Raw genomic sequence first — 24464 nt, forward strand, 5'->3', positions numbered from 1 at the left:
TCACACTGAGCACATGTGGGACATCGTGTCTCGCTCCATCCACCAACGCCACGTTGCACCACAGACTGTCCAGGAGTTGGAGGATGCTTAAGTCCAGGTCTGGGAGGAGATCCTTCAGGAGACCATCACCACCTCATCAGGAGCATGCCCAGGCCTTGTAGGGAGGTCATAGAGGCACGTGGAGGCCACACACACTACTGAGCCTCATTTTGACTTGTTTTAAGGACATTACATCAAAGTTGAATCAGCCTGTAGTGTGTTTTTCCACTTTAATTTTGAGTGTAACTCCAAATCCAGACCTCCATGGGTTAATAAATTTGATTTCCATTGATAATTGTTGTGATTTTGTTGTCAGCACATTCAGCTATGTAAAGAACAAAGTATTTAATAAGAATATTTTATTCATTCAGATCTAGGATGTGCTATTTTTAGTGTTCCCTTTTTTTGTGCAGTGTATTATTATTTTAAACTTGTGTTTTTTATTTATTTAACTAAGCTGCTTATATTCTCCAAATGGAGTGCATGGGATGAAGAGATTCTGCGAGTCTCCGCATGAGCAAAACTTCATCAGCAGTTGTTTTTCCATCAGGATTAATGGGTACATACAGTTGTAGTCAAAAACAGACTTACAGTAATGACACCTCATCCTCTCCTGGACTAAGAGGTTGATCGGTAAACAGCCATATCATAGCATCTATACTGCAACGCTGAAGCTGGACGACACAAGAAACAAATCACCTGAATTCATGTTCACGCATAATTTATCAACATGTTTTATTTGATTTGCAAACATACTTGGCTGATTGAAGGTACCAGTATTTTTGGTGAAGACATGTTTCTTTTTTTCCCACACAGCACAGCATAAACATTGTAGTATTTAAAAATGTGAATACTGAAGAATTGCAACATAAATTACAAAATGATACATATCGACACACCCACCCTCCAAAAAGACATATAAAGATTACAAAAATGTTAAACATGACACAACATAAGTAACATTAACATTTACATGTTCATTCGTGTTCAAGGAAAACAGATTTAAAATCCTTTTCTGGGTTTGAATTGTGGACGCTATATAAAGTGTTACATTAAGTGTAATAAACACTTAAAAGCTCTTTGGAGATATGAGCATCTGCAGGGAGCCAAAATGGGAGCAGTGTTGCATAATTTGCAGGCAACTGCACAAAACTATAAAATGAACTCCAATAGTGGTCAGACATCTTCTGCATTGACCTACACATTTAGTTGTTTGCTGAATAACTGCACCTCAGCTCATTACATTGCTTCATACCAATGCCCCAACAGATCCTGATTCTCGGAGTAAAGCCCTGTTCAGGACAAACAGTAAACACATGGATGATCCAATGACTCATAAGCTTGTAAGGCCCCCCAGCTGCATCGCAGTATTGCAGGATATAATCCTTTGTTCTAAGACCAGTTAAAAACACAAACAAACGATTAACTGGGGCAGTATGTGGGACAACCCACCAGGAGCTAAAAGTACCAATGTATAATGTCAATGTTGACAACACAGGGTTAAGGAAATTACTTTTACACCCTCTGGTTTCTGGGAATGCTAAAAAGATAGTTTCTCAACACAACATGAATGTGTCAATTCCCCACCAGCCTTCAGCACTACTCAGATACATCCTGTTTCTGTGACTCATGTTTTACAACGCCCCACGAAACGTGTAATGTAATTTCAGATCACAATGTTTCTGTAGTTAAAAAATTCACACAGTGCAGGAAAAACCTTATTTATATTGATGCTTATTGACAGCCAATAATCCCAAACCTGCTCTGAAAAGGTCTCAGATGACTCTTTGTGCAATGCCACACTGCTTCACACCAGGTTAAATACATATTGTTTGGTTTGTTAAAAAAGTAAACACATGTATTTTAAATAAAAAATAAAAAAAAAACATTAATTGTGCATTAAATCAGGACTTTTGGCCTCTGTAATACTGAATGCCTCTGCAAAATATACCAATGCCTTTACTCTAACATCGAAGAGAAAGTTAATTATAAGCAAAAAGAAGTACAAATCATGATCAGCATGTTAATCATCATTAATCATTAATAAGTTTGATAATAAAAAGTACGATCACTCCTTAATATAAATATAAATGACATTCTGCTGAACAGAGAAAAAACAATAATTGTGATCTTGTCATCAAATTAATAATAATTAACCAAGACTAGTTTTATATGGAAGCCCATTTCCGCCAGTAAAATAATATGATATGATGTGATGAAAATAAAAATATCCTGTCAGTAGTAATGAGAAATTTTCAAGAAATAGTACAATACTACAACCATCTCAAAAAATGACAAAACAAAAATCAAAAATTACTTTATTTACCCCCGAGGGGAAACTCAGTAAAATAATAACTTGCTTATCTCAAAATTACTTGAAAAAAATGTTCTCAAAGTAATGACTTCCCTATCTTAAAATAAGTACTTAATTTTTGCAAAATACTAGATATGCAAGTCATTACTTTTGATAAAGTTTCGGATTATAATGACTGACAGGATCTCTCATGTTATTTGCGATGACGGGCTCCCATAGTTTCACACTTGCCTCATTGCTTTTAATGCTAAGGGCATTTTTATTGCACCGCACAGAATTGCACAGTTTTAAATGTATGCATGACAAAACACAAATAAATTATAAGATCTGAACAATAATACTGAATTGCATTAAATGTGTTTCACTCTATGGCCTTCATGTCAATGAACAGATGTCTCTCTAGGATCCAAATTAAGTGGAGTAAAAAACTATATTTAAATTGGACGAGCAGACACTGTAGTTTCTGTTTTCTGACTGATTAACAGCCACTATAAGTGACTCGATTAGAAACTGCACCAAACTATATACACAAGGAAGATAATTTCCTCCGCTCTCCCAAAAAAACCAACACAGACCCAAATAAGTCTGTTCAGTAACATCAGAACATGACGGGCAAGTTCGCACCCAAAAAACATTGACATCCATCAAATGGACTTAGAAAAAAGCATCTACAGCTGGCTTCCTCCCAAAAAAAGACAAAAGTCTGATTAAGCCTTAGTGGTGCTTGCATAATGTACCCACCGTGAAAGTCCTTGTTGGTGGGTAAAGTTTATGTTGCTGGCAGAAGCACTAAACACAGAATTTTTTTTTTTCTATCAGATCAGAGATGTAAATGCTTGCAGGAAGATTCCCTGATTCTTGTTGGATTTATGGAAACTAACACAGCAATGTGTGTTGTTTATATATGACAAAAGATCAGAACAAAGTTGCAAAAAGTAGCTATTAAAAATACTTTAGCAGGCAGTTAAAAGGATGCTTTAATATCACCATATTAAAGCAACAGCCACCTAACAACATTTGTCCCTCTAAGAGCCATTTGATGGAGTTTTCCATTGATCTAAACAAGACCTACTTGCTAAGTGCTGATAATACAACAACCTATATGAGGAAACTGTTAAACCCTACTTCAGTAGGGATAGTAAATCTGTTCATTGTTTTAGTGGTTTAAGAGAATCATTTTTTTTCTTTGAACCACAAGATAATTTTACAATACACAAACAAAATTTAAAAAATGTTAAAATATTAACAGTGCTTGTATGCATAAATGTGCATGTTGGGAGAGGGTGCTTCACCTACTGTGAAGACCTCGGTGTCCACAGTGTTTGTTATTGCACAATCTCTGGCTTTATTAATGCTGTGCTGCCATCCCTATTTGGATGAGATGTAAAAACAGATGAGGGATTAAAAAAAAAAGAGAGAAGTCCAATAGCCTTGTGCCAAATTTAAAGTTTCATTCCAGAGCATACTGGTGAATAAATCAAAGCTTTTTTTTTTCTTTACAGATTCATATGGGATCACACGATAATTGCCTGAAAGAGCTTCTCACTGGGAAACGCTGTGCAGGGAATGCAAGGCCTTGTAGGTAAGGGCAGGTCCAGATATGATATGACATGTATCAGCAGTTTCATCATTGCAGCACAACAATGAAACAAGCTGCTACGCTCCCGTCATCTGAGGCCCATCGGTGGGTAGGTAAAACCAGCAGAAAAGAAAATTCAAACATTTCACAGTCCACTAAACAAGTTAGTTTGGTCATTTCATATTCAACTGTCACTGTTGTTTGATATTATCATCATATTCATGATGATGAGACTATTCCCATGTCTCTTTGAATGTCTCTGCACATCTTTATGTGCTGCTCTGCTCCTCAGTGCGTTTGCATAAGCTTGGTCAAGAAATCCAGACTCCATTTAAAAATGTGCTCATTTCTGCGCACAAAGGAGGATTTCTTTTTTTAAAAAGTTATGTTAATTGATGGGGCAAAGACCTTTTTCTGTAAAAAAAAAAAGCAACAAGAACAACAAGGCACAACCAGCCCCTACATGTAAAGGACACCAACCATCTCCGTTTGGTCTCATACTATACTCTCGTTCGCTGACTTCTTCGTCAGTTTGGAAGAGAGCAAGGAATGCTGGGAAGAGTTAGACTCCTTGGCTTCAGGAATGAGCAGACGCACTTTCTGATTTGTTCTCCTCCACTCAGAGTACAGCTGACAGTGGTAGCGGAACGATACCTGTAATCAGAGAAGAGGAGGCAGAAACAGGAGGGCAACTATAATAGCTTATATTAGCTTTTTATCAGGGTTAATACTAGTAATAACAGGCCAGCGACATTGTGAGCCCATGATTGATTCTTCTTAGACAAATGGTCATGTGACAAATATTCACTGAGAGGAGAGGTTGTAAAAATGCCAATCGTTAACATGTATATAACATGTGGAGACACATTTTTTCCAATATGCACTTTGGAAAGTACATATAAATTCCATTTCCATCCAATGAAAAAATAATATTTTATCAGAGAAATACAACTTGCATTTTTCTTTTTTTAATGATTTATGTCATTTTTAACTGTGTTTTTGTGTACATAAGACATTTTTGAGTTCTTCACACTTTCTACTTCCATGATTGTGCTGAGTCCATAGAGGTGTAGGACTTATATATTTTGTACAGATTTCATATATTGCAGTAAAGTACAAGGCCATCGTGAGTAAAATGTAAAGAGAGCAAAAAGCACCCTGAAACGGCTTGGGGTTCAGAGGGTTAAACATGCATTACAATGGTGCACTGCAAGAACTGAAATCTAAGTAAGATTAAATATCTTAGATCAAGGGGATATATGCTTATTTTTTGTTTGATAAGATAGTTCTTCTTAGTAACCGTTTTTTATTTTAGACTGTTTCACTTGTTTGATATAAAGATTCCACGGCTTTTGCCTTATTTCAAGAATTTTAAGAAAAATATTCTACATACAGATACAAATCTCTGTAGCTCTATCAAGAAAAGTACACTAGTTTTTAGTCTGACTTTGCTGGTTTCAAGAAATATAATTGCCTATGCATCAAGGCAAATATGTCAAAATGATGGCTCTAGCATTTACTTATTATTAATTCAAGAATATTTTTCAACATATTGAGAAAATAGGTCACGTGTATTTCATTAGAATCAAGAAAAATGCACTTGTTCTTAGTTAGAATACTAAGGTATTTGTGGTTTCATTAAGATAAGATATTTTTACTTGTTTTGGAAAGTCTTGACGAGCCAAATTTTCTTGTTTCATTGGCAGATAATTTTGCTATTTTCATGCAAAATACACCTAATTTTTGTACTTTTTTTCTTGTTTTTAAGAGCTGGCTTTTTGCAGTGTGCTACAGTCTAATCTATAAGTGAATGTATTTTTACCAGGGTCCACAGGACATAGATGGTGAAGAGGGCGATTGTGAGAGCTATGAGGCCCACAGCCTGCAGCCAGCTCCCCAGTGTAAGATGGTCCTGAGCGCCCCTCAGGCAGAGCCATCCTGAAATGGCTGCTAGGGGTGTGATAAACAGGAAACACACCATATCACAGAACAGCGTCCTCTTCTCATTACGAGGACCGGGGTCCCGCAGCCACTGTGGAATAAGAAGAAAAAGAGAGGCAAGGGAGAGAGGTAGATAGACATGTTAAAGAGAGATCTTGATCTCGTCAATCAAGATCTGAAAAGATAAACAATAATAATTAAGCAAGCAAGTAAGTGGGAAGATGAGAAAAAAAAGCTACTTCTCTGGCTGGCACATATTTCAATATGTGCCACCAGAAACAGAATTTGAATGACATAATTTGAATTTGTATATTTCAATTTGAATAACTGCATTGAAAAACTGAATCTGAATTGTAATTTGAAATTGAATTTATTAGTTTGTAACTGAACATTCAGTTCTCACAATTCAAATTCAGTTCCCAAAATCGAACATCCGGGTAGTTGAGGCAGGACAATCAAGTGCAGATACACAGAGCGCCTCTTCGGCCATTCAGCACATCCGTTTTCTGCGCTCAATTGCTCTGCCTCAACTACCCGGATGTTCGTAGCAGAAAACTGAAATTGAATTTTGCAAACTGAATTTGAATTGTGAGAACTGAATGTTCAGTTCCAAACTAATAAATTCAATTTCAAATTACAATTCAGATTCAGTTTTTTAATGCAATTATTCAAGTTAAGCTATTCAAATTCAAATATTAATAATTCAAATTCAGTTTCTGGTGGCACATATTTCAGCCCATATACTTCTCGTTCACAAATTTATATATGCACAGTCATTCACATTCATACACAACACAAGCCGAAGACAAGCAAAAAGATTTGATGCAGACAAGGCAAAGGGCATTGACCTTTGTTACCTCTGTGAGAGGCCGCGGTCGGCGCTCGATGCTGAACTCTGTGTGGCAGAGCTCACAGTAGCTGGTGTTGGACGATGACAGCCACTTCTCCAAGCAGCTCTTGTGCACCGTGCCCAGGGTGCCTGTGCAGTCGCACGGAGACAGGAGACTCTCACTGTTGCCTCCTTCGTGGCAGATACGGCAGATGGGACCATCACTGAGACAAAATAACACATATAGCCAAAAGCAGTTATAATATTGCAAAAGAGACACTCAACTGTGGACCAGCTCAGAAATTATGGATACATTTAAGCATTTTCTGCATGTGGAAGAGTGAGTAAAGTGTCTTTAACTTATTTATACAAGTCTGATATAGGGAACCTGGATTGCATTACTCACAGATCATAAGAATATGATGAGTATTACACTTCAAAAATGGACATGACTGGACCCCAAATAAATTAATCTAATAATAATAATAACTAGGACTGCGCGCAGTACTGAACGGGCCCTCGCAGTACACGCGTGTCGGGGCATGCTGCCGTCGGGGTATGTGCGTTACAGGGACCAGTCTATACCACCCCTATGAATTTCATTGCCTTAAGTCTTATGGTCTGGGCACAGTGGCACTCATTAAAATAAACTGCCGCCAGAGCGCCACCTAGGGACCGATCAATAAAATGTTCAAGGGTTATCCTCAGGAGGGCACTGACACTAAGTATACCAAGTTTGGTGTTAATCTGACCAACCGACTTGGAGATATAAAATACTTCAATTTAAAGAGCGCCACCTAGTGGTCATCGCCCAAAATTTTGCACAGAGCCTCAGGGGCTCATGGGGAACTAGTAACCTGAGTTTCAGGTCATTCAGACACACCAATGTGGAGATATGCAACACTTTGTGTTTTGTGTTGATAATAGCGCCACCTGCAGGAAGTTGTTATTTAATAACTTGAGTATTCTTTGGGTAATCAAAATTATTTTAATAACTTTTTGTCATGAGGGTCCATAGATGCTGTGTGCAAAGTTTGGTGCAAAACGATGAAATTGCCTAGGAGGAGTTCGAAAAAGTAGGTTTGCGACATTTCGCGAATTTGCGAAAAAAAACTCCAGGCGAAAATGGGAGTGGCCTATATCACGAGATTCAGCACAACCCAGTGAACGTGTGGATATAAGTTTTTTGAATGTGTGATAAAGTATGTGGAAGTTACTAGCCTAAACGCACTTTCCTTTATTATAGCGCCACCTAGTGGTGGAAATTCAGGATGACAATAGATTATAAAATTTTTCACCATGTGTGACTTATATTTAAAGTTTCATGAGTTTTGGGATATGTTCAGGCAGTGAAAAATGCAATCATTTCGTCACGAGAATAAAAAAAACTAGGACTGCGCGCAGTACTGAACGGGCCCTCGCAGTACACGCGTGTCGGGGCATGCTGCCGTCGGGGTTTGTGCGTTACAGGGACCAGTCTATACCACCCCTATGAATTTCATTGCCTTAAGTCTTATGGTCTGGGCACAGTGGCACTTATTAAATTAAACTGCCGCCAGAGCGCCACCTATGGGCTGATCAATAAAATATTCAAGGGTTATCCTCAGGAGGGCATTGACAATAAGTATACCAAGTTTGGTGTTAATCCGACCAACTGATGTAGAGATATAAAATACTTCAATTTAAAGAGCACCACCTAGTGGTAATCGGCCAAAATTTTGCAGCGAGCCTCAGGGGCTCATGGGGAAGTAGGAACCTGAGTTTCATGTCATTCAGACACACCAATGTGGAGATATGCAACACTTTGTGTTTTGTGTTGATAATAGCGCCACCTGCAGGAAGTTGTTCTTTAATAACTTGAATATTCTTTGGGTAATCAAAATTCTTTTAATAACTTTTTGTCATGAGGGTCCATAGATGCTGTGTGCAAAGTTTGGTGCAGAACGATGAAATTACCTAGGAGGAGTTCGAAAAAGTAGGTTTGCGACATTTCGCGAATTTGCAAAAAAAAACGGTAGGCGAAAATGGGAGTGGCCTATATCACGAGATTCGGCACAACTCAGTGAACGCGTGGATATAAGTTTTTTGAATGTGCGATAAAGTATGTGGGAGTTATTAGCCAAAACGCACTTTCCTTTATTATAGCGCCACCTAGTGGTGGAAATTCAGGATGACAATAGATTATAAAATTTTTCACCAGGTATGACTTATATTTAAAGTTTTATGAGTTTTGGGGTATGTTCAGGCAGTGAAAAATGCGATCATTTCGTCACGAGAATAAAAAAAATAATAATAAACTAGGACTGCGCGCAGTACTAAACGGGCCCTCGCAGTACACGCGTGTCGGGGCATGCTTCCGTCGGGGTTTGTGCGTTACAGGGGCCAGTCTATACCACCCCTATGAATTTCATTGCCTTAAGTCTTATGGTCTGGGCACAGTGGCATTTATTAAATTAAACTGCCACCAGAGCGCCACCTAGGGGCCGATCGATAAAATCTTCAAGGGTTATCCTCAGGAGGGCATTGACAATAAGTATACCAAGTTTGGTGTTAATCCAACCAACCGATTTGGAGATATAAAATACTTCAATTTAAAGAGCGCCACCTAGTGGTAGTCGTCCAAAATTTAGCAGCGAGCCTCAGGGGCTCATGGGGAAGTAGTAACCTGAGTTTCATGTCATTCAGACACACCAATGTGGAGATATGCAACACTTTGTGTTTTGTGTTGAAAATAGCGCCACCTGCAGGAAGTTGTTATTTAATAACTTGAGTATTCTTTGGGTAATCAAAATTCTTTTAATAACTTTTTGTCATGAGGGTCCATAGATGCTGTGTGCAAAGTTTGGTGCAAAACGATGAAATTGCCTAGGAGGAGTTCGAAAAAGTAGGTTTGCGACATTTGGCGAATTTGCGAAAAAAAACGGTAGGCGAAAATGGGAGGGGCCTATATCACGAGATTCAGCACAACTCAGTGAACGCGTGGATATACGTTTTTTGAATGTGCGATGAAGTATGTGGGAGTTATTAGCCAAAACGCACTTTCCATCATTATAGCGCCACCTAGTGGTGAAAATTCAGGATGACAATAGATTATAAAATTTTTCGCCAGGTGTGACTTATATTTAAAGTTTCATGAGTTTTGGGGTATGTTCAGGCAGTGAAATATGCGATCATTTGGGAAGAAGAATAAAAAAAAAATAAAAAAAAAGAATAATCATTCGAAATACAATAGGGACCTCGCAGGTCGTTGCCTGCTCGGGCCCTAATAATCATTTGAAATACAATAGGGACCTCGCAGGTCGTTGCCTGCTCGGGCCCTAATAAAAAAAACTAGGACTGCGCGCAGTACTGAACGGGCCCTCGCAGTACACGCGTGTCGGGGCATGCTGCCGTCAGGGTTTGTGCGTTACAGGGGCCAGTCTATACCATCTCTATGAATGTCATTGCCTTAAGTCTTATGGTCTGGGCACAGTGGCACTTATTAAAATAAACTGCCGCCAGAGCGCCACCTAGGGGCCGATCAATAAAATCTTCGAGGGTTATCCTCAGGAGGGCATTGACAATAAGTATACCAAGTTTGGTGTTAATCCGACCAACCGATTTGGAGATATGAAATACTTAAATTTAAAGAGCGCCACCTAGGGGTAATCGGCCAAAATTTTGCAGCGAGCCTCAGGGGCTCATGGGGAAGTAGTAACCTGAGTTTCATGTAATTCAGACACACCAATGTGGAGATATGCAACACTTCGTGTTTTGTCTTGATAATAGCGCCACCTGCAGGAAGTTGTTATTTAATAACTTGAGTATTCTTTGGGTAATCAAAATTCTTTTAATAACTTTTGTAAAGAGGGTCCATAGATGCTTTGTGCAAAGTTTGGTGCAAAATGATGAAATTGCCTAGGAGGAGTTCGAAAAAGAAGGTTTGCGACATTTCGCGAATTTGTGAAAAAAAACGGTAGGCGAAAATGGGAGTGGCCTATATCACGAGATTCAGCACAACTCAGTGAACGCGTGGATATAAGTTTTGTGAATGTGCGATAAAGTATGCGGGAGTTATTAGCCTAAACGCGCTTTCCTTTATTATAGCGCCACCTAGTGGTGGAAATTCAGGATGACGATAGATTATAAAATTTTTCACCATGTGTGATGTATATTTAAAGTTTCATGAGTTTTGGGGTATGTTCAGGCAGTGAAAAATGCGATTATTTTGGACAAAGAATAAAAATAATAATAATAATAATAATAAACTAGGACTGCGCGCAGTACTGAACGGGCCCTCGCAGTACACGCATGTCGGAGCATGCAGCCGTCAGGGTTTGTGCATTACAGGGGCCAGTCTATACCACCTCTATGAATTTCATTGCCTTAAGTCTTATGGTCTGGGCACAGTGGCACTCATTAAATTAAACTGCCGCCAGAGCGCCACCTAGGGGCCGGTCAATAAAATCTTCAAGAGTTATCCTCAGGAGGGCATTGACAATGAGTATACCAAGTTTGGTGTTAATCCGACCAACCGATTTGGAGATATAAAATACTTCAATTTAAAGAGCGCCACCTAGTGTTCATCGGCCAAAATTTTGCAGCAAGCCTCAGGGGCTCATGGGGAAGTAGGAACCTGAGTTTCATGACATTCAGACACACCAATGTGGAGATATGCAACACTTCGTGTTTTGTGTTGAAAATAGCGCCACCTGCAGGAAGTTGTTATTTAATAACTTGAGTATTCTTTGGGTAATCAAAATTCTTTTAATAACTTTTTGTCATGAGGGTCCATAGATGGTGTGTGCAAAGTTTGGTGCAAAACGATGAAATTGCCTCGGAGGAGTTCGAAAAAGTAGGTTTGCGACATTTCGCGCATTTGCGAAAAAAAACTCCAGGCGAAAATGGGCGTGGCTTATATCACGAGATTCAGCACAACTAAGTGAACGCGTGGATATAAGTTTTTTGAATGTGCGATAAAGTATGTGGGAGTTATTAGCCAAAACGCACTTTCCTTTATTATAGCGCCACCTAGTGGTGGAAATTCAGGATTACAATAGATTCTAAAATTTTTCGCCAGGTCTGACTTATATTTGAAGTTTCATGACTTTTGGGGTATGTTCAGGCAGTGAAATATGCGATCATTTGGGGGGAAGAAAAATAATAACTAGGACTGCGCGCAGTACTGAACGGGCCCTCGCAGTCCACGCGTGTCGGGGCATGCTTCCGTCTGGATTTGTGCGTTACAGGGACCAGTATATACCACCCCTATGAATTTAATTGCCTTAAGTCTTATGGTCTTGGCACAGTGGCACTCATTAAAATAAACTGCCGCCAGAGCGCCACCTAGGGGCCGATCAATAAAATCTTCAAGGGTTATCCTCAGGAGGGCATTGACAATAAGTATACCAAGTTTGGTGTTAATCTGACCAACCAATTTGGAGATATAAAATACTTTAATTTAAAGAGTGCCACCTAGGGGTAATCGGCCAAAATTTTTCAGCGAGCCTCAGGGGCTCATGGGGAAGTAGTAACCTGAGTTTCATGTCATTCAGACACACCAATGTGGAGATATGCAACACTTTGTGTTTTGTGTTGATAATAGCGCCACCTGCAGGAAGTTGTTATTTAATAACTTGAGTATTCTTTGAGTAATCAAAACTCTTTTAATAACTTTTTGTTATGAGGGTCCATAGATGTTGTGTGCAAAGTTTGGTGCAGAACGATGAAATTGCCTAGTAGGAGTTCGAAAAAGTAGGTTTGCGACATTTCGCGAATTTGCGAAAAAAAACGGTAGGCGAAAATGGGAGTGGCCTATATCACGAGATTCAGCACAACTCAGTGAACGCGTGGATATAAGTTTTTTGAATGTGTGATAAAGTATGTGGAAGTTATTAGCCTAAACGCACTTTCCTTTATTATAGCGCCACCTAGTGGTGAAAATTCAGGATGACAATAGATTATAAAATTTTTCGCCAGGTGTGACTTATATTTAAAGTTTCATGAGTTTTGGGGAATGTTCAGGCAGTGAAATATGCGATCATTTTGGACAAAGAATAAAAATAATAATAATAAATAATCATTCGAAATACAATAGGGACCTCGCAGGTCGTTGCCTGCTCGGGCCCTAAAAAGAATAATCATTAGAAATACAATAGGGACCTCGCAGGTCGTTGCCTGCTCGGGCCCTAATAATCATTCGAAATACAATAGGGACCTCGCAGGTCGTTGCCTGCTCGGGCCCTAATAATAATAAAGAATCATTCGAAATACAATAGGGACCTCGCAGGTCGTTGCCTGCTCGGGCCCTAATAATAAAAATAATAAATAAACATTCGAAATACAATAGGGACCTCGCAGGTCGTTGCCTGCTCGGGCCCTAACTAGGACTGCGCGCAGTACTGAACGGGCCCTCGCAGTACACGCGTGTCGGGGCATGCTGCCGTCGGGGTTTGTTCGTTACAGGGGCCAGTCTATACCACCCCTATGAATTTCATTGCCTTAAGTCTTATGGTCTGGGCACAGTGGCACTTATTAAATTAAACTGCCGCCAGAGCGCCACCTAGGGGCCGATCAATAAAATCTTCAAGGGTTATCCTCAGGAGGGCTTTGACAATAAGTATACCAAGTTTGGTGTTAATCCGACGAACCGATGTGGAGATATAAAATACTTCAATTTAAAGAGCGCCACCTAGTGGTCATCGCCCAAAATTTTGCATCGAGCCTAAGGGGCTCATGGGGAAGCAGCAACCTGAGTTTCATGTCATTCAGACACACCAATGTGGAGATATGCAACACTTTGTGTTTTGTGTTGAAAAGAGCGCCACCTGCAGGAAGTTGTTATTTAATAACTTGAGTATTATTTGAGTAATCAAAATTCTTTTAATAACTTTTTGTCATGAGGGTCCATAGATGCAGTGTGCAAAGTTTGGTGCAAAACAATGAAATTGCCTAGGAGGAGTTCGAAAAAGTAGTTTTGCGACATTTCGCGAATTTGCGGAAAAAAACTCCAGGCGAAAATGGGAGTGGCTTATATCACGAGATTCAGCACAACTCAGTGAACGCGTGGATATGAGTTTTTTGAATGTGCGATAAAGTATGTGGGAGTTATTAGCCAAAACGCACTTTCCTTTATTATAGCGCCACCTAGTGGTGGAAATTCAGGATGACAATAGATTATAAAATTTTTCACCATGTGTGACTTATATTTAAAGTTTCATGAGTTTTGGGGTATGTTCAGGCAGTGAAATATGCGATCATTTGGGACCAAGAAAAATAATAAAAACTAGGACTGCGCGCAGTACTGAACGGGCCCTCGCAGTACACGCGTGTCGGGGCATGCTGCAGTTGGGGTTTGTGCGTTACAGGGACCAGTATACACCACCCCTATGAATTTCATTGCCTTAAGTCTTAAGGTCTGGGCACAGTGGCACTCATTAAATTAAACTGCCACCAGAGCGCCACCTAGGGGCCGATCAATAAAATCTTCAAGGGTTATCCTCAGGAGGGCATTGACAATAAGTATACCAAGTTTGGTGTTAATCTGACCAACCAATTTGGAGATATAAAATACTTTAATTTAAAGAGTGCCACCTAGGGGTAATCGGCCAAAATTTTTCAGCAAGCCTCAGGGGCTCATGGGGAAGTAGTAACCTGAGTTTCATGTCATTCAGACACACCAATGTGGAGATATGCAACACTTTGTGTTTTGTGTTGATAATAGCGCCACCTGCAGGAAGTTGTTATTTAATAACTTGAGTATTCTTTGAGTAATCAAAACTCTTTTAATAACTTTTTGTTATGAGGGTCCATAGATGCTGTGTGCAAAGTTTGGTGCAGAACGATGAAATTGCCTAGGAGGAGTTCGAAAAAGTAGGTTTGCGACATTTCGCGAATTTGCGAAAAAAAACGGTAGGCGAAAATGGGAGTGGCCTATATCACGAGATTCAGCACAACTCAGTGAACGCGTGGATATAAGTTTTTTGAATGTGTGATAAAGTATGTGGAAGTTATTAGCCTAAACGCACTTTCCTTTATTATAGCGCCACCTAGTGGTGAAAATTCAGGATGACAATAGATTATAAAATTTTTCGCCAGGTGTGACTTATATTTAAAGTTTCATGAGTTTTGGGGAATGTTCAGGCAGTGAAATATGCGATCATTTGGGACAAAGAATAAAAATAACTAGGACTGCGCGCAGTACTGAACGGGCCCTCGCAGTACACGCGTGTCGGGGCATGCTGCCGTTCGGGTGTGTGCGTTACAGGGGCCAGTCTATACCACCCCTATGAATTTCATTGCCTTAAGTCTTATGGTCTGGGCACAGTGACACTTATTAAATTAAACTGCCGCCAGAGCGCCACCTAGGGGCCGATCAATAAAACCTTCAAGGGTTATTCTCAAGTGGGCATTGACAATAAGTATACCAACTTTGGTGTTAATCCGACCAACCGATTTGGAGATATAAAATACTTCAATTTAAAGAGCGCCACCTAGTGGTCATCGCCTAAAATTTTGCAGAGAGCCTCAGGGGCTCATGGGGAAGTAGTAACCTGAGTTTCATGTCATTCAGACACACCAATGAGGAGATTTGCAACATTTCGTGTTTTGTGTTGAAAATAGCGCCACCTGCAGGAAGTTGTTATTAAATAACTGGAGTATTCTTTGGGTAATCAAAATTCTTTTAATAACTTTTTGTCATGAGGGTCCATAGATGCTGTGTGCAAAGTTTGGTGCAAAACGATGAAATTGCCTAGGAGGAGTTCGAAAAAGTAGGTTTGCGACATTTGGCGAATTTGCGAAAAAAAACGGGAGGCGAAAATGGGAGTGGCTTATATCACGAGATTCAGCACAACTCAGTGAACGCGTGGATATAAGTTTTTTGAATGTGCGATAAAGTATGTGGGAGTTATTAGCCAAAACGCACTTTCCTTTATTATAGCGCCACCTAGTGGTGGAAATTCAGGATGACAATAGATTATAACATTTTTCACCATGTGTGACTTATATTTAAAGTTTCATGAGTTTTGGGGTATGTTCAGGCAGTGAAAAATGCGATCATTTCGTCACGAGAATAAAAAAAATAATAATAATAAATAATCATTCGAAATACAATAGGGACCTCGCAGGTCGTTGCCTGCTCGGGCCCTAAAAAGAATAATCATTCGAAATACAATAGGGACCTCGCAGGTCGTTGCCTGCTCGGGCCCTAATAAACATTCGAAATACAATAGGGACCTCGCAGGTCGTTGCCTGCTCGGGCCCTAATAACTAGGCCTGCAAGCAGGACTGAACGGGACCGAGCAGAGTGGAGCCGTCGGGGGAGGGCACGTCGTTCCCGGCGCTGTGGGCTCAGTCCCTATGCGTACCAAATGCCGTGTCTCCTACCACCGTGCTCGGGGTTGGTGTAAAACATGTTACTTCCTGTAGCCAGCAGGGGGCGCTATGACTGTGTGTCAAGTTATCCAGTCTGGTGTTAGATGGCGAGACGGCATATTTTGCCGCCATGCCACGCCCACATAGTGACCGTGGATAAAGATTTATACAACTTTTGATACCAAAGGCCTTGTGATGGTACTGACCAAGTTTGAAGTAAATTGAGTGAAATCTGTAGGAGGAGTTCGTTAAAGTATGCGAGGTGGAAAAGGCCAAAAACAATGAATGCTGCGATTTTCAAACCAAGATGGCGGACTTCCGGTTGGGTTTGAGGTATGGGTCCAAGAGGCTTTTTGGTGCGTCTCCACATGAAGCACGTGTGTACCAAATTTTGTGTCTGTACGTGAAACCTGCTGCTGGGGCTAGGCATAAAAGTTGTTACTTCCTGTTGCCAGCGGAGGGCGCTATGACAGTGTATCAATATTGACATGTGGGTGTGTTCAGAGGTGGACCCTCATCACGTGTGAGAAATTAGGGACAGATTGGACAATGTATAGTCAAGTTATACTTATTTTATACTTTTATATTTTTTATACTATATTTTGCCGCCATGTAGTGTGACGGTCAGTCAAGATTTTGAGTACGTTTCATCCCAAAGGCCTCATGATGACACTGACCAAGTTAGAAGTGGATAGGGTTTAATGGGTAGGAGTAATGCCTTCACGGTAGAAAAGTTTGTAGGGGGCGCTGGTGAGCCATTGTGCCACGCCCATTCCCAGGACCATTAGAATACGTAAATTTCACAAGAGATTAATGTATATTCCAAATATCAGGAGTTTTTGAGTATGCTAAAGGCTCCAAAAAGGCAATTCATTTGGGAGATGAATAACAATAATAAGAATCCCTTCAATTACAATAGGGTCCTCGCACCGTTAGTGCTCGGTCCCTAATAATAACAATGCAGTTTATTTGTAAAGCAATTTTCATAAGGAAATCTCAAAGTGCTACAGAGACCAGAAACCAAATAACCAAAAGACAAAGAGAAAAATCAGACAAGTTAAATTCAGCAGTAGATAAAAAAGACACAGGTAATAAAGTAGATTAAAGAAAACAGCTAAAGAAGGAGATTAAGTAGGGAGACAATAATAAAAACATCTAGGGACAACCTAAAGATGCCTGCCTGAACAAAAAAGTTTGAAGCCCTTTTTTAAAAGTGTCCACAGAGTGGGGTTGTGGTAGATGTTCAGGGGGGAGTTCCAGATGTGGGGGACAGCGCAGCAGAAGGCTCTGTCTCCCATGGTGCCGAGTCGGCTGATGGAGGAGGTTTATACTTTGGGAGCGGAGGTTACGAGTGGATGAGTGAGGGGTAAGGAGGTCTATGAGCGGGGCGTTGCTGTAGATGCAAAGGTGGGTGATGAGGGCGATCTTGTATTGAATTCTTGAGGTTATGGGAGCCAGTGTAGGTTCTGAAGAATGGGGGTGATGTGGTCGTATTTGCGGGTTTTCATCAGAGTTCGGCATCAGAGAAAGTGAGGAAGGGGCGGAGTTTAGAGTTTTATATGGAAAAAGCTGGTTTTGTACAGATGTTTGATGTGGTTCTCTAGGTCAGCTATTCTCAACCTTGGGGTCCCGACCCCAATTGGGGTCGCGAGTGATGTGCTTGTCCTGCATATTTCTATTGAACCTCTGAACCCCAACAAGCTGTTTCATTGATGATACATTTTTTTTATTTATTAAAAAACACTTTCCATTCTTCGTTCATCTCATCAGAATCAATCATGGCATCACAGTGTTGCAGACGAGCGCAGAATTTAATGTTTTCAACAGGATCTAGTCCTTATTGCAAACTAGTCCTTATTGTGTGATTTTGACAGAAATATCAACATCATAAGAATTTTAAGCTTCACTTTGGTTAATTTTTCTAACGAAAACTTTCCTAACCTATGATCTGTTACAATGACTTTCAGAAAGTTCAAATGTCAACGATAATTTTTTACATTTTCTTTCAATGATAAACTGTGGATTTTTGGCCATCTTTCAAAGAAAAATGATGTGTCTTACTTCAAAGAGTTAATTCCCTCTTCTTCCCTGACAGCACGACTGTAAGTACAGGAAGTCTTACCTTTGTGTGCTTATCGGTTTGAGGACAGAGGAAAGCAGCCGTCCATCTATGGCTGTGACCTGGGTGACGTAGAGAGCCTGGCACCCGTCACCGCCTGCCTCCTCCACGCTCTTCCACAGGCCGGTGGTGCTCGCACAGTCACACAGAGAGCCAGGCAGGTGGCAACATCCCCCTGTCGTCATTGTTAAAGCGGCCAGACACTGGATGTAGAGGTGGAGGTGACGGTGTAAAGGGTCAGAGGTGAAGGTTGGCTCAGGGAGCAGGAAGTACCAACTCTGCTCTCCACAGGTTAGGAACGATTCGTTTCTACAAGCAGAGAAAGACACACTGACAATGAATGGATTTCTTTACTTAACTACTGTACCATTAAGCTCCAATTACTCCAATCAAGAATAGAATAGAAATAAAAAATAAAAATAGAAATATAGAAAATAAAATAGATATAAATAAAATAGAAAATAGAATAAAATAGAAATATATACAAGCCTATACATATATACACATGCAAAAACAAATAGAAAAAAATAGCAACATATACAGACTTATACTATATATATATATATATATATATATATATATATATATATATATATATATATATATACATGTGTGAGGATATATTATTCTGAAATGGACCTTTCTGCATAATGAGTAATTAACTATATTGAACTATAATTGTATAGGACAAAATGTAAAATAATATTCATAATGCACTATATCATTCAGATGGTGAAGCAAGCTGGCATATGAATACAAATATAATGGATTCAAGAGATATTGATATATATCAAAATTGTGACATGACACTAGATATAATGTCTGTCATTACATCACAATAGTTAACTTAAACACTTCCTTATGGCTGCATTACAGCTAAATGTAACAATATCCTGTCCCGCTGTTTAAGATTAGTGAAATTAAATACAGCATGAAAGCGATAATATTACAATATTTACAATATTGTGTAAATATTAGGATTTTCTCAGCAAAGCTTAGCTCCAGGTAAACTGTATTGTACATGTACTATTAATTTCCTGTCATGTGGGAATATCTGTGTTTTGACATAGACATTGTGACATTTACAAGAAAGCTGTCAGTTGGGAGGTTGGCCAATTTGCCCAAAGCTCCTGGTGATCCATTATAAAAGCAAGTGACGCAGTGAGTGTGATGTACAGCAGACTGATAAACAGCTGCTTCCACTTAGATAACCCTTCACCCTCAAATGCAGACTGCTCAATTTGCTACAGTACAGTACAGTCTTGCTGCTTGGAAATTATCCTGTACAGTAGCAGACCACTGATAATCGGATTTCTGCGTAAAATATTTTCCTTTTGAGGACACAATAGAACCAGTTGTGAGCTATTTATGACATGAGGCTCTAAAACCGAACAGTTTGTCTGATACGTGTGTAAGTATTAAGTTAGCTTAGTTGCCTTTTCAGAGTTTCAATGGTGGCAGCACAACTTCCATAAACGAGAATAATTTTAGAACATAAATAAGACTGTTCAATTACTGAGACTACATACCAGACTATTAGGCAAATACAGGGTTACTGTTCATCACTATTAAACCATAGCATTACACCCAAACTAACACACTAATATATAATCCTATGTACTCCGCACTGTTGTTGTTGTTGTTGTTGTTGTTTTTTAACAGGAGGTTTAACACGGCAGATGGTGCAGAAATCATTTTGGTAAATTATGAGACTGTGTGTCTTTATTCTACCTCCTTATAAATAATTTATAACAGTTTACACTGCCATCGTTCTCGTACAACAGCATCTGATCTAATTTAATCCACACAAAAAAGTCCTGCAAAAAATATTATACTTCTGAAGGAAATAATGTTTGTCTTTGTCAACAGTGTCAGAGATGTTTCAACTAAATATAAATTATTCCACACTCATTTATTGTAACATTTCTTTTTTCTTGTGTTTTATTTTAAATATTAACAGAGCCAGGGTTAAAGATTTTGCCTAAAACCCTGAACTTGAACTTCAGTACACAGATCCCTGTCAGGTTGGTCTCATCACCTATGTCAGGCTGGTCTCATCACCTATTCAAAGCAATGGCACATGTTATTACGTTATTATTTATGCATACTGATACAGCATGGGGGCATGATTAAGAGGTACAATCCCTGACCCAGATAAACAAAAGGATAGCCCCCAAAAAATAAAACAACAACAAAATCTATTACTGTTTCTGAGTGATGTACTGTTACTGTATGTAAGCATGTGAATAAAAGCCAACAATGTATTTAAAATTCTGATCAGTTGAGAAATATATAATTTTATGTCTCTCCGTGATCAAAGAAATTCTTAGTCAGCTAACCCTAGTGACATTGTCGCCTAATTCATTTATTAAACTACCAATCTGTAAAACTGTCTTCATCCACAAAAAAATCATGCAAAAGTTCCACTTTAAATCTCCAGAGATGTTCCCATAAGTTGCTTAGAAATTAGTCATTCAGCATGGAGAAAAGGCATATAAAAATGACAAATAGACTAAAGATATCTTAGTTGACCAAGACAAAAAAAAGCATATAAGTCGACTAAGAAGGGGCAGCCCTGGTTATTTTTAAGCCAAACGCCTCAATCGGAGGTGAACGTTGACTGGGAAAGCAGGAAGCACAAACTGCTCTCCACAGGTTGGGAATAAATTGTTTCAACAAGCAGAAAAAGAGAGATAGGCTGACAATAAAGTCTTTTAATACTTTTACCTAGGTACTGTACTTAAGTAGAGTTTCAAGGGACTTAGACTTGAATAATTCCATTTTCATTTCATTTTCCATTCAGCTACTTTGCAGTTTCTAGATTATAAATAACATATTGAATCAACAAATAAACAATGACAAATAAACACCCATTATTATAGCTCAGGCTTCTCAGCAGTATACCGAATAGTTCAAATTAGCCATGCCTTTACCAGCTACAGAATTAAAGTGATCCTTACACACTGATGCATCAACAAATACAATCAATATTCTAATATATATTTATACATATGACATGACATATGAAGACGAATAAAATTGAAGAAAGAGATACTGCTATATATATCAAAATTGTGAAATGACACAACATATTGTCTGTCATCACAATATTGTGATAGAGTTAGCTGAAGCACTTCCTAATTGTTGCATTACAGCTGAATTTAACAATATTCTGCAACAATTAGTTTTTTCAAGATGAGTGAAAATAAATATTGCATGAAGGCAATAATACTGTCCTACAAAGCCTAACTGCAGTAACTACGCAAAGGGTAAAACAGAGAAAAACTGCTTTAAAGTTTTTGAACATTTTAAACTGGCCAGCCATATTAGTTATAGGTAGGTAAGTGATATGACACATATTTCTACATGTATAGGTGATGTCATTTTTATGCTAAAAAACCATGACGATTTATTTGACCTTTGACCCCAAGAAATGTAGTAACTGCAAAAGGTTCTCTTCTTCTGTTAAAGGTTCTAATAGTAATGCATAAACAGAGTGCAGTAACTATAATGTTGTGTTCTTTCAGCCTCTATATTTTGTTTTCATTAAATTACCATTCTCAAATTGATTTTGTATTTAAAAGTCTTTAACAAGTCTTTTCAGAGATTTGTGTATTTTAGACTTAATATCATAAAGTAATGTTATATTTTAGTCTTAATATAATTTTATCATATACATTTCCCTTTCAAATAAACGTATAATTTCTATTATTTTTATGTTTAAATTAGTATATATATATATATATATATATATCCAAAGCAGACTGTGGTAAGTACAGTTACGGCTTGGTTTTGAGTTGGATTTTGTGGTTTTTATATAATTATTTCTCTGAAAATAAGTAAAATTGAAATCTAAATCTTTGCCACAAGATAAAACAGACATAAAGGGGTTAATTTTTAGTTATAACTCAATTTTGACCAAAAAATGTAGTTGCAGTTAGACTTTGTAGGGCAAAAAGTAGCCGAACAGTCTTTTTCTATATACACACATATATATTAATATACATATATATATATATATATATATAATCATATGCACCGCTGTGTGTGTATTTTAAACGCATCAGTTAGACACGTGAATGTAACTTGATGTACATTAGAAAAGATTATAATAAATGCAAACACTTTGTGTCATGATACATTCTCTAACAGTGCTTTCCATTGTCGCTGCATCCAGCTGTTGACGCTGGGACCAGACTAATGTCTGGAACAGGCTTGTATCATATCAGTTCATTGACGTGGCGACATACATTAGCTGGGTATAGCTGTACAACAGTGAGATAATAAGGAGCAAGTTATTTGCACTGACATTTGCTATTAAATTATATTCTGCATCAAATAAACATGGTCGGTTGGTGGCCGTTACAGCTGTTTGCTAGCTGTCAGCCGTTAGCCGTCGGTCTGCTGTCAAAGCTTCAAATGTTACTCACCCCGTGTCTTCTTCTTCTGGAAAATGTCACATTACGGCCTCAATAATCTCACATTTCCCTTTCGTGCCATTGTCTTTTTGCTGTACGAGTGAATTTAAAGCGCTGGTATATTGACAGCGCTGTGCTAGCTGGTGACAGACAGCAGGCCAGGCTTCCGCTTCCCTTTAGTAGCTTTAAATGTCCTCCAGAGTCTCATCACCATCAGCGGGCTGCTGCTGCTGCTGAGACAGGCCGTATATGCAGTCTATAGGCCGGACACAGCAACACAGACACACCGGACCAGTTCGAGTGTGACTGTGAAAAACAACAGCTTGCCAAAGGGAGGGGCTCAGAGAAAACACCTCCTGCGCAACACGCGCAGAAGACATCAAAACAGAGCAGAACAATGTTCACAAACATAAGAAGAAATGTTCTGACTCCAAACCCAGTTTTGTTCACTTTCTGCAGGAACTGGAGCAATACTGCACTTCTTTTAAATTACTTAAGAGCAAGAAGGCTCTGAAGACTTTGTTTTGGACCAATACTTTATTGATTGATTAATCATACATCATGTTTTTTATTTTTTTTATTTATTTTTGTTTTGTCTGTTTCTTACCCTGTGTTTATTTTGGAATTTGATGTCTGTCTGATTTTGTGTGTGTTTTTCTTTCTGTAATCCCCTGGCAAATACTGTATTGTAAACTGCTATTGTGAATAAAAAAATAAAATAAAAAAAAGAGCAGAACAAGGACCACAATTTTTCTCCACACAAGGAATTACTTTGGAACAATGGTCAAATTACTATTAAAACCAAAAGTGTATATAAAGAGAGCTGGATTGAGAGGGACATAATCTATGTGATGGACTCGTTTGACGATAAGAGAAGTCTTTATAGATACGAAAAACTTCCTAGAAGCTGAAGCCTTTCCAGTCAAATACAGAGAGTTTGTTTCTATTGTAAAGGCCATCCCCACTGGTATGATTGAGTTAATACAATGTCACTTAAACCTCTGAAGTCTATGAGATTTTGGTTCAAATTTGTCAACTTCCTATGCATTCTGTATCTGTTTAGCATCTTTCAGTCTGTCCTTACATCACATACATGGCTCCTTTTTCTCGACACAAACTTGGCTATCAGTCAGATTTTTCATTTTATTTTAATTAACAAAGTATAAAGCTGCCAGGAACCGAAAATGCAAACAAAAGACACAGGTGTCCATGGAAATGTACCATGTTTTTCCCCATTTTATACACACAAAAACAGCAGAAAAAAAATTATAAATAATAAAACTGCAAAACAGTCTATTTGCATATAAATTAAAAATAGCAATAGTTTTCATTGTAGAAAGAAAATTCAGATTTTAAAAATGGTCTAGAAACATAAATGGCACACTGTGAAAACTCCTAGGATTGCATTTTCAACTGGCTTTCTCAGCTTGTCTACATATCATATATAAATAAAGTTATTACTATAAATAAAACGTGTATTTTCAATGAATACATGGACAGGGGTTAAATTATCAAAATGTTACTGTTCATATACCTTCTCAAAAAATGTGTGGGATTCATATAATGGATTAAAAAATGCACAAACAAGCATATCAGAAAAAAAATTACAGAAACAAAATAAGATTTCCCCCAGAGGAAAGTTATTTTGGATTCACAATTGAAGGGAATAAAGTGGCGTAGAGCATGTGGTTGTATCCCTTCACATTCTGTCTCTCAAATAAGATTACAGAAGTTCACTTTAAAATTTTGCATAATATTTACCCATGTAATAAATTAATTTCCTGGTTTGCTGATGTAAGCGAAATGTGCACTCTTTGTGAAAGCTTGTTTTCAGAAACCCCAGAGTGATATGGGGGGGAGGCACCTTGTAA

At 38.6% G+C, this 24464-nt stretch overlaps 1 protein-coding gene across 2 annotated transcripts; it reads right to left on the minus strand.

Moving 5' to 3' along the window:
* Positions 1-757: 757 nt before the first annotated feature.
* On the minus strand, positions 758-23188 carry marchf2 (membrane-associated ring finger (C3HC4) 2). 2 transcript variants are annotated; one of them, XM_059340866.1, is made up of 5 exons: positions 22606-23188; positions 18179-18484; positions 6722-6926; positions 5755-5964; positions 758-4586 (listed from the first exon to the last, which is right to left on the minus strand). In XM_059340866.1, the coding sequence occupies exons 2-5, from the start codon at positions 18358-18360 to the stop codon at positions 4428-4430; spliced, it is 756 nt and encodes a 251-aa protein (XP_059196849.1). In that variant the 5' UTR covers positions 18361-18484; positions 22606-23188; the 3' UTR covers positions 758-4427. The 2 variants fall into 2 exon arrangements, with proteins under 2 accessions (XP_059196849.1, XP_059196850.1); XM_059340867.1 differs by having other exon boundaries at positions 6731-6926; positions 22606-23183.
* Positions 23189-24464: the final 1276 nt, after the last annotated feature.

The sequence above is a fragment of the Centropristis striata genome, chromosome 9 (genome assembly GCF_030273125.1).
Source record: "Centropristis striata isolate RG_2023a ecotype Rhode Island chromosome 9, C.striata_1.0, whole genome shotgun sequence".
Lineage (NCBI taxonomy): Eukaryota > Metazoa > Chordata > Actinopteri > Perciformes > Serranidae > Centropristis > Centropristis striata.